The sequence below is a fragment of the Nicotiana tabacum genome, chromosome 15 (assembly GCF_000715075.1).
Source record: "Nicotiana tabacum cultivar K326 chromosome 15, ASM71507v2, whole genome shotgun sequence".
NCBI classification, from domain to species: domain Eukaryota; kingdom Viridiplantae; phylum Streptophyta; class Magnoliopsida; order Solanales; family Solanaceae; genus Nicotiana; species Nicotiana tabacum.
This window is the reverse complement of record NC_134094.1, coordinates 130,122,624-130,134,405: the sequence shown is the minus strand read 5'-3', so window position 1 is coordinate 130,134,405 and position 11,782 is coordinate 130,122,624. Positions and strand designations below refer to the sequence as shown.

General features: G+C 34.5%; 1 protein-coding gene across 4 annotated transcripts; it reads right to left on the bottom strand.

Moving 5' to 3' along the window:
* Positions 1-1,801: 1,801 nt before the first annotated feature.
* Positions 1,802-7,264, bottom strand: LOC107828561 (protein PHR1-LIKE 2-like). 4 transcript variants are annotated; one of them, XM_016655900.2, is made up of 6 exons: positions 6,864-7,264; positions 5,326-5,402; positions 4,759-4,810; positions 3,705-3,768; positions 3,549-3,621; positions 1,802-2,440 (listed from the first exon to the last, which is right to left on the bottom strand). In XM_016655900.2, exons 1-6 carry the CDS (start codon positions 7,060-7,062, stop codon positions 2,030-2,032), a joined length of 876 nt encoding a protein of 291 aa, XP_016511386.1. In that variant the 5' UTR covers positions 7,063-7,264; the 3' UTR covers positions 1,802-2,029. The 4 variants fall into 4 exon arrangements, with proteins under 4 accessions (XP_016511386.1, XP_016511387.1, XP_016511385.1 ...); XM_016655901.2 differs by having other exon boundaries at positions 3,549-3,618; XM_016655899.2 differs by having other exon boundaries at positions 3,549-3,618; positions 3,705-3,783; positions 6,864-7,257.
* Positions 7,265-11,782: the final 4,518 nt, after the last annotated feature.

The following is an 11,782-nucleotide window of genomic DNA, read 5'->3' as shown; positions in this document are numbered from 1 at the left end:
AATTCAATTGTACTATGAATGAAAATAATGTTGGATATCTATTTTTTTAGGTTTTTCATGATTTAGATAAAATGTATAACTTATTTTCTTTTAGTGGTTAGTCATGTAAATAATAGTACTTATTAGTCGGAATTTTAAATTATGTTTGTTTTCATTATGGCTTATTAATAATATTTATTTTATGCGATTTTATTATCTTTATTGCTGAATATTTTAGTACAATGTCATGACTCATCTCATATTTATGTTATTTTATTGAAAAACGCCTTATATAGTTGTCTTATTAGGATTAAAGAAATATTTCGAGCACAAATTTTACGTTTTGTGCTATGAAGACTTTATGAAGAAAAAAACCGAAAAATCCGAGACAAATCGAGATTAAAAAATCCGACTTTTATTGGTTGGGTATTTAAATTTAATAACCCGATACAATTGGTTTGGTTTGGTAATTAATAAATCCGAACCAACAATGTACACCCCTAATTTGCACTATCACAATTGAAAATCATTTTGAAGCGGCTAAACTTACAAAATCATGTAAACTTTGGCTACATTTTACATAGGGGTCCTAAAAACGGCTATGTATGCACTTATCCCCTATGTTTATAATAGAAGCAGAATTAACCCCAATAGCCGCTCACCCAACTGCTTAAACAAAAACTAGCAAGTGGAGGTATAATATATACATATTTCATGTATTATATGTGTATAATTAATATATAATCTATGTCTATAGCTAAAAAAGAGTAAACAGTGAATACGACCAGCTATTTGTGCTCACATAATTGGGTGGAACAAGCGAAGCAAAGCCCAATCTGCAGACAAAGGGTATATTTGGCACGAAGGAAAATGCTTTCAATGGAAAATATTTTTCAAGAAAATATTTTCATGGAAAATGAATGGTTTTATTATTTATTTTCCGTTGTTTGTTGGTGAGTGAAAAACTTTTTTCGGAAAATATTTTCTAATATTTGGTTAGAGAGTAGAAAATATTTTTTTAGGAAAATATTTTTTTATGTTACTCGCTTCATCTCCCCCTCTCCCCCAAATCCCTATGTTTCCTTGCTCCCCCCTCCAAATAACTAACGTTTTCAGAACTCTATTTTCTTCAAGAATTTAATTATTCTTCTAAAAATTCACACAAGCCCCTTTTTTACGCAAAAATAACATTGAAATTTGCACTTCATACCTAAAAAGAAAATACTCTTTTTTTTTGGGTTGAAAAAGAAAATACTCTTTCTACAACATGAAAATAAATCACTCATTTTATTGAAATAAAAGAAAATACTTTTTCTATATCATGAAAAGAAAATATTCATTTTGTTAAAAAAAAATACTTTTTTATATCATGAAAAGAAAATATTTTTTCTACATGAAAAAAAAGTATTTTTTTTCTACATATGTTTAAATGAAAAACAAAATCTATCTATAAGATGAAAAGAAAGTACTATTAATAATATTTTTATTTAGGGTGGAGGTGCATGAAGAGGGTGGGGTTGAGTACATGGGGGCGGGGCGGGGTTGGTGGGGGTGGAGGCAGGTGGGGATGGGGAATAGGATGGGAAGGTTGAGAAGGAATTTTGAAAAATATTTTTCTTTCTTTTGATAGGGTAAACATTTTCCTCCAATTGGAGGAAAATGAGTTCATGAGTAAAATATTTTCCAAAACATTTAAGCCAACCAAACATGAAAAAATTAGAAAACATTTTCCGAAAAATATTTTCCTTTATACCAAACACACCCAAAGTAGTTAAATGTATCCGAAGAAAAATGGGTAGTCTCTAAGAAAGTCCAGTCAAAGTACAAGAATGATCTTCCTAAGAAAATGTAGTTAAAATGATAAAACTTACAGAATATACAAAGAAAGTAACTTAAAGAATATAAAAGTTGCATGTGGAAGTCAACATTTCTAATCTTTTTGGATCAAACAGCGGATAGAGGGGAACATATCTTATATAATATTGAATTGAGATGAGCTTAAATGGAGCGACACGCCAAAATGAGGATTCATATAGCTAGCCGACTTCAATCAGGAATTAGTCATCATCCATTGCACCTGCCTCATATTGTTTTCCGCAGGCAAGGCATCCGCATTAGCAAAAACTCGTGGTCTCTTCTTTAGAGCACCGATGCTTGTGGGAGAAACCGGACTTCTATTTGATGGAAAGCAGATATCGATCAAGCAATCTCCAATTCTAGCAGGCATGTTTGGAGCATTTTTGTTTTCAAAACTTGTAACAACTTCGGGTAATGAAGGAACTGTAACAATCCCATCAGAGTCGCTCTCAACTTTAATAGCCAATTCAGAAAGCTGTTCCCTGGCCGCGTCAAGATCAGGAGATGCCATGGCCTTGTAGTTAAGAGCTTTACATGCTTTCTCGAGTATTGTTTGCAAATACTTGCCCTGTGCTTCAATACGAAGCTGGACATGGCGCTGTACCTACTTTGATAAACCAAAAAAACTTTTGTTTGATTATAATAACATACCATAAATTAACCATCATATAAGAACTTATCAAGAGATGTTACATTTGGTCCAAGTTAAAAAGGCATGTCGCACTTCAATGATTTACAGATGGAAATGATCTAAAGGCATAGAACTCAGCCATGTTTGGTAACTAAATTGAACTGTCATCGGTAACTTAACAAAATATAACACTACTTATTCTGCCCGGTGCACTAAGTTCCCGCTATGCGCGGGGTTCGAAGAAGGGCTGGACCACAAGGGTATTGTACGCAGCCTTATCCTACATTTCTGCAAGAGGGTGTTTCCACGGCTCGAACTCGTGACCTTCTGGTCACATGGCAGCAACTTTACCAGTTACGTCAAGGCTCCCCTTCAATACTATTTATTCTGCATTACTCAACAAAGCAACCTACTCTGATATTCATAAATACATGAAACTTGGAAGACTACATCCTTCTGTAATTTAAAGTCCCTTCCCCAACCTCAAAAGGTAATAAGGAGAAAAAGAAAAATAGAAAGAGAACAAGAAAATAAACATTCCTTGACGGTTGGCCGAAACATATTTACATGCATTCGGTATGTGAAAGGCCAGCTCATATGTCTCAACTGATTGAAGTCTGAAGAGTGGGAATTCAGTACAGGTAGTAAATGTGTTTTGTGTTTTATTTCCTTTTTTTCTTCCCAAAAATACCTCTACTCAAAATTAGGGAGCTTTGGTTACTGCATTTTGGTTGAGAGATTTCACAAAGTCTGGCAACCTTAGGTCGAAGGCTAAGCTATTAGTCAATAACGGCATGAAGCCATAGAAGAATCTTGATCGCTAGGCACTAAGGTCGGAAGTGTTGGATGTAAACAAATTCCCAAATTGGAAGTTGATAAGAAAAAGAAGCTACAAATAAGGTAGAGATAGTCTTAATAGTTAATAGTGAGAAGCCTTCTAGAAAAAATCGTGCAGGCTTGACCGAAAGGGGACAATATCACACCATGATAAGAGTTTAATTGGGTCGCGTTAGCCCGACAGGAAGTTAAACACATAATTACAAACACTAAAATTTGAGCAAGAAGAGGGGAAGGGACCAACCTCTAGCTGCTCATGTAGTCTTCGCTGGACTTCCATCTGTACTCGAAAAGCCTCGGTAACTTGGTACCCACTGCTGAAAAGATTTAAAAACATATAAAATTGATGCAAACCACACAAAACCTTTTCCGAACAAGAACTTCTGATGACAGTACATACTCATTTACATCCTGGGTGACTACTTTTGATGAACCCGATGCAGAGGAACTTGTATCTTGATTCTCTGCCACACATGATGCTGTTAACACACATATAGTAACAATGTAAGAATTAGGTTTCAACTGCTCAGAAGGGTAAGATATAACAACCGCCATCTTTTCTTCCTTATGGAGATAGTAATCCCCACACTCACATGTCCATCATATACTCCGCTGTTATCTATGTATATCCTCCCGTAATTCACATACACTCTCATGCCCTTATATACTCGTCTCGGAGTTGTCAATAGTAAACATATCAACGACAATAATTATATTTAAAGCAAATGGCCTAAAAAATATACTATTTAGAGTGGACAAAATGTCTCCTCTACAGATAGCATAGCGAATTGAAAGAGAGCAACAAAAGAAGAACGGCAATCAGACACTGGAATTTACACAGAATTAGCATTGATCGGATGGTGCTCAGAAATCCTTTCAACATTGTTGCGGAGATATATCATATATTACATATGCAGCATGCTCAAAAATCAAAATTGCATGTATTTCTCCGTTTGGCCATAAATAATACTTTAGTATTTGCTGACAAGGTAGGGGTAAGGTCTGCGTACACACTACCCTCCCCAAACCCCACAGTGTGGGATAATACTGGGTATGTTGTTGGTGTTGTAGTATTTGCAATACTGGTTTGGCCGTCAGTATTTGCGAAAAGTGAGCTTCAATATTTGAAAAATGGTGAAATGTTGAACACTTGCTTGAGTAGTATTTCAAGTGAATAATGGGTTTTACTCACAAATCTTCAACTCTATTCCAAGAGATATTATGCCCAAAAACAACTTCAATTTCCAAATATGCTTTTCCAACTTCAACCTCAAATACGCTTTTTATCAACCAAACAGCGTTCACAAGAACGATTTCAAGTAGTGCATTAAATTTGTAGGTACATAGTCAATAAACATGCTATTTAAGGAAATGGAGAAGTTGCAAGCAAGCCATAATGATTAGGATAAATTGCAGCATATGTCAAGAGTGTTCAAAGAAATGTTCTCCAATACCATCTTTATAGTTCTCAGCTGCCTCCTTAGATTGCTTCCCTAGGCGGTATTTCTGCAACGAGATGTAAAATATAAAGAGCTCAGGGTATGGTTGCAACTATAAAAGAAAAACTTTGAACTGCTTATGGTAGATCTCTTTCCATTTCGACTCGAATCCTTATGCTTTCTTGTTTGGCTAAAACTGAGAATTAAACTGAGCTGTGTGAAGTATTTATTCTTCATCTGTTTCTATTTCGGTCTGAAACTTTTTCTTTTCTTCTTCATCTAAAACTGAAAGTAAACTGAACTGTACATAGTCCTTGTATCAACAACTATGCCTCAATCCCAAACAAGTTGTGGTCTGCTATATGAATCCTCATTTGCCATGTTTCTCCATTTAAATTCAGTGACATCATTAATTCATCACGATAACCATTTTGTCAAAGTGGTGAAATCGGTGAAACCTATAACCATTTCAATCCTCATGACTCGCATTGAACTTAAACGATTTAAGGCCTAGCTTCTTGTTTAAGCAAATTCAAAATTAAATGGAGATTCTGTTCAGAAAACATGAGACGAGAAAAGAACCTGGAGATGTGACTTCAAATGATATAGGGTGAGTCCTTTCACCCCCATTGCCTTCATAATTGTTTTCGGCGTTGCCTCTGCAAAGTGAAGCAAAAATTACACAGTCAACATTGTCACTGCCTTACCTTAATAGGACAAGTAAATAGAAGGTACAATTCAAGAAGAATTTATGAAAATTCTGAAGATTTACATATAGCAAGACTACATGGTTGGCACTAATTGTTGTTGCAAAACGCAGAACCAAACCAAACCCAAACAGTTCTGTAATCAAGTGCCATTAATTCATATTAACTTGCATCCTAAGCAGCCTAAAAATGTTATGTTATTCTAAAGCAATGTGTAGTGTAACATCAGTATGTGTAATATACTAATATGTCGTCTATTAGCATACCAATTCACTAGTTTACTCATACAATGATCCACCACTATCTTATGTGTTCGACTCATGTTGAGCCAGATACATAATTTGTACATTTCGAAACTGTAGTGTTTGACTTATCAAAGAAAGTTAATTGCCATTTATTTGTGGCTTCAATTTTTTCTTGTAATTTTTTACTTTTTATGTTTCTTCTTTTATCATGAGCTCTAAGGTTTTATTGTGCTATTCTCATATTGTATGCTGAAATATGAGCTGAAGCTATGAATCCGGAGTTGGAGTGCAGCTGAATTTTCCTTTATTTCAGTCTATTTCCCTTCCCTAGTTTATGTATTAGATGTTAAATTTCTCTTAGTTGGTTTAATCTGTTGATTTTCGTTTTAATCAAATCAATTTATCATTTCTTTTATACTACTGAAGCAGTTTGCACATTTCCAAAATAAAAATTTAACGTTGGAAAATTACTGGTGTAGTTGTATAAAGTATACTACACGTACAAGGAAAAAAATGAGAACTTTAGTGGGCGTTTGGACATAAGAATTGTGAAATTTGGGTGAAAGTTTTTTCAAGTGAAAATGGTATTTAAAAATTAGAGTTGTATTTGGACATGAATAGACTTTGAAGCTGTAATTTGAAGAAAATTTTTTGAAAAACAGTTTTTTTGAGTTTTTCAAATTTCTGAAAAATACGAAATTCAACTTCAAATGAAATTTGAAATTTTCGTGGCTAAACACTAAGTGGGCGTTTGGATATAAGAACTGTAAAATTCCAAAATAGGGGGAAAAAGAAATTTTTTTATGGCCAAACGTGCCCATTAAAGTGTCTACATCAGAAATTGTCAACTTTCCAGGAAAATACTTTTTCCTAGAAAGTCTTTAGTGTTTGGGTTACCAGAAGTCATTATACTCATAACTATCTTAGCTTTTAATTTCATATCATTTGCTCCAACTAACTGTCCGTTAGATGTTACTATTATCAATCTCCAGTTCTGGAAAATTTCATCAAAACACTATCCAAACTGCTAACATTGTAATATTATGACATGCATTTTCTTGAGAAATACTTTTCACTTATCATTATTTTTCCTAGAAAATACTTTCCCCTAAGAAAAATGATCCTACCAAAAGTAGAAAAGAGAAAAAAAATATATTAGAAAACTTACTATCAGGGCCACCGAGTTGGGTGACGGCGTCAACGAACCGTTCATGGAGCTCCGCCGTCCACCGGAGACGAGGCTTATGATCCGCCGTTAAAACCAAGCAAGCATCCCCCAGCATATTTTGATATTCACCAACTCCGCCGCTGCCACCGCCGCTGCCGTTTCCTTCCATACAAAAAGACAAAGCCGAGTACATTTTCATTCCAAAAACTATACTAACCAAAGAATCTCTAATTTCACTAATTAATGGCCTTGGGTGGGTAATGGGTGTAGCAAAGAACGTTGAAAATGGTGTTTCCTAGGCGACTGTTGGGGGTGGGGTTGAGGGAGGGGGGTAGGAGGTAGAGATAGGACAAGACAGCGATGTCTTGCTCTCTGTACTGTCGTTTTCTTGTCTCTTTATGCTGTCTCTATCTCTGGTACGTATCCAATCACAACACAGTGAAGGGGGCTGTGTTTGCGCGACCGGTTCGCACAACTAATATAACCTGTATCACATATTTTTTAATATAATAAAGGCGAAATATAAAAATACATAAATATATACAAGGATACAAACAACAAAAATATATCGGTATATATATACGTAGGTACATAACTACAAAAATACAGTCAAACATACATGATAAACCAAAAAAACATTTCATACATATATAGTGCAAAATGGGATTTGCCGGAAAATTCCTCGATCGGAATACAGTAATGCAGATGGATTTGATAGAAAATTCAAATAATGCTATGAAAGGTGATTTTCTAAAAGTATAGTTACTTATAAATACAGTGTATAAGTTAGCTATACGATCTAATTTTTCCATACAAATACATGTACCAAGTGAGGATAAATACATGTATTTGTTGAATTAATAACATTGAGTGAGGATGACTTTTCAATAAGAATGAAATCGCTCTAACTTTTTTTATTTTAGTTAAACACCTTTACTTAACAGAATACTCATAACGTAATAAACTCTTTAGTTTTTAGTTTATCGTATTGCAAGTTCTGGTAAAATGACTATTTATTCATCTTAACCAATTCTATTTGCTTTAACATCAAAGACCTCTCGAGAGGTGTCAAGCGACACCCCTTCGCCGGAAAATTACACTATTTTGCTAGATTATTTTATTTTATTTTATTTATATTTATTATACTTTGACTCCCCTTGACTTTTTGATATATCTAATTATTTATATTTTGACACCCTTTGATGAAAATTCTGGATCCGTCACTGCTCATATCCATCATCTATCATAAGGAATTTTTACACAAATAGCCGGTCATATTAATTGTTTACTTTTTCTAGCCATTACATAAATTATACATTGATTATACATAATTATACATATTTAATACATAAATTATGCATATAAAATAAATTCGGCTATTTTTAGTTTAAGTTGTAGGGTGGACGGCTATTTGGGTTAATTTTTCCTATCATAAATACGTGCATTTGTCATAAACGATCATCTACTCAATTTCTAACTCTTAGAATCATTGGTTGTTTGTCTTCGTCCAATTCACAACCAAAAATTTTTTGTTAGGGTTCAAGGATTTATCGGAAACAATCTCTCTATCTCTCACAAGGTAGGGATAAGCCGATAAGACGTATACTCCACCCTACTCAAACTCCACCTGTGGGATTTCATGTTGTTGTTGCTCAAGACTTTCTTCTAATCACTCGTTTTTTAACCTCATTATCTATTGTTAAAAATCTATATAGAAAACATCAAAGGGATCAAATGGAAGCTGACCGCTAAGCTTACTCTTTGTGTTTAGAAAACAAGATCACTTTGTTTCTCGAGCATTATCTTTATTTAAATCATATTAAGCTAGTGTTTGGACATACATTTGACTGAAACTTGAAAAGAGTTTTTGAAGTTGTTGAAAAATATTTTTTGAAAGTTGAAGTTGTGTTTGGATATGTATTTTATTTGAAGAAAAGTTGAAGTTTTGTGAGTGGAGGAAAAAATTTCACCCAAAAACTGCCCGACACTAGTTTTTAATTTGGGAACTTGAAATTTTTTTTTTTTTTTCCGCAAAACATGATCATATTTCATAAACAAATATTGTTTTCGAAATTTTTTGAAAAAATGAAGCCAAATCTATAACCAAACGGGAGCTAAATTGTTTTCAAGTTTTGAAAAAACTCAATGCAAAGCCAAACCAAATTCAAAAAGCCCCACAAATGATCAATGAATAACTTAACGTAATTAAGGAGCCTAATACAGTAAGACATTTTTATAACAACATCCTTATATAACAACATTTCACTATAAAAGTCGAGCTTTTTCGCAACCAATTTTTATGTTATGTTATAATATATGCTCTCTATAACAACACTTCACTATAACATCCAAAAAATATTTAAAACAAACGAAATTGTTATAAAGAGGTTTGACTGTGTGACTAAAAGAGACATAATATAGTCGAATATTCACGCCGAAGCAAGTTGACTTAACCATTTTCAAGAGAAAGAGAAGAGGGGACTTTCCATTAGGAATAATTAAAAGCATTCTTTTAGTTTACTAAATAAACATTAGTTAAAGTGTCACATCTTTGTCTTAATTAAGGTTCCAATTACCGAATTTGATTAATTTAGTATTTTATTATTATCTTATTCTTAAATTTTATTACTATTGTTTCTTTTACTTCAATTATATTTATTATTTTGTTGTCAATCTTTTTCGTTTCTTCAGTATTTTTATCATAGTTTTTTACTCTAATATTTTTCTAACACATTTTTGAGAATGTTTTTTTTTTAACCGAGGGTCTATCGGAAATAACCTATGTATATCACACAAAGTAGGGGTAAGGTCTGCATACACCCCATATTCTCAGGCCCCACTTGTGAAATCACACTAGGTATCGTATTGTTGTTATTGGTGTAGTATAGAGCTTGTGGCTTTATGTCACGACCCAAAATTTAACTAGCATAATGGCACTTAACCCAACCCATCAGGTAAGCCAGTTAACAACTATCCAATTTATTGAGATTTATTAAGAAAAGAAATGATAATACAACTGCTTTTATACATGAATTTTCCAAAGACTGGTAGTACAAATCATGAACTTCTAAGATATAGAGTTTACAAAGCTGGTTTAAAATAAAACACACAATCTATTTGAAATATACATGAATAGATCTAAAATACTAAAGCTACCAAGATCAAAAGTCAGTTATGACTGGAACGCAGGTACATCTTCAAATCTAGCTCTCGTCGTACGCAACTACATCAGCATCCAACATCTGCACGCAAGGTGCAGAAGTGTAGTATGAGTACAACCGACCATATGTACTCAATAAGTAACAAACCTAACCTTAGGTTGAAAGTAGTGACGAGCTGGGAAAAAGGACCAGAGTCCGACTCTAATAACCAGCAACAGTTCATAACAGTATAATAAATATGGTACAAGAAATAACTCGGCTCGTTCACAGAAAAATAGATTTCAAGTACGCATGTCAAATGTTATGCATCTCAGTGATGAACTCATGTACTCACACTCTCAGAGTATTCAATCACTCAGTATTGTATGGGGCAAGTCCAGCACAGGGAAGATCCATCCCTCAATATAAATAGCAATTGACCGTCAGTCACACATTACTACTGTATAGGGCCAATCCAGCCCAGGGAACTCCATCCCAAATATAAATGATTAGGCAAGATCCATGCCCAAATGTAAATGCTTAGGGAAGATCTATCCCAAATGTAAACGCAATTGCGCTCACTGTGGGTATACATAATCCGGAGGGGCTCCTTCAGCCCAAGCGCTATAATAAGCCAGATCTAGGCATGAATAACAAAAAAAAATATGTTGTGGCGTGCAGCCCGATCCCTTAATTATCACTCACAATCAGGCTCTCGACCTCATTCAGTCCAGTCTCTCAGGCTCACAATGCTCATGCTAAGCAGCCCTAATAAATGATACGGGATGTGATAATATATGATAACAGAGACTGAGATATGATATGAAATGATGAATGCGACTGAATACATAACTGCAATTAAGTACATAACTCGACAGCAAAGAACGACCATTGTGGATCCCAATCGCACCAGCATATAGCTTAAACATGATTTCTAGCATAAATTACAGCTCAAGTGCTCTAACATATAGAGTACAGTAAAAACGTTAAGATAAGATAACTACACAGTTCTACAGAATCGACTAAATCACAACTCACACGGTGCACGCCCACACGCCCGTCACCTAGCATGTGCGTCACCTCAACATTAATCACATAACACGTAATTCGGGGTTTCATACTCTCAACACCAAGTTTAGAAGTGTTACTTACCTCGAACAAGCCAAATCCAATATCGAGAAAACCAGACGATGCTCCAAAATGCCATCACACGCGTACCGACCTCCGAACGGCTCAAAACTAGCCAAAAGCAACTCAAATACATAAACTATTGCCAAAGAAAACAAACTCAATCGATAAAGATCGAATCTTTAATCAAAAGCCCAAAATCATCCCAAAGTCAAACCCGAGCCCTCACCTCGGAACCCGACAAAACTCACAAAATCCAACAACCCATTCAATTACGAGTCCAACCATACCTGTTTCACTCAAATCCGACTCCGAATCGATGTATGTTCAAAACTCAAAAACTCACTCTGTGAAACTTTAGGCAAAACCCCCAAATTTTTCTCTTTTGAAATCATCAACTAATTGCCAAAAATGAAGATAGATTCATGATATAAAATTAAAAATGAGTAGAGAATACTTACCCAAATCCACATGGTGAAAATTACTTTAAGAATCGTCTCAATTCGAGCTCCACGACTCCAATTATGATAAAATAGCCGAAACCCACCGAAATAGAGTACTTATAATTCTGCCCAGGCATTCCTCTTATGCGAACGCAAAAAATCCATCGCATTCGCGATGAACAAAAATAATCTGCTACCAAAATACTCT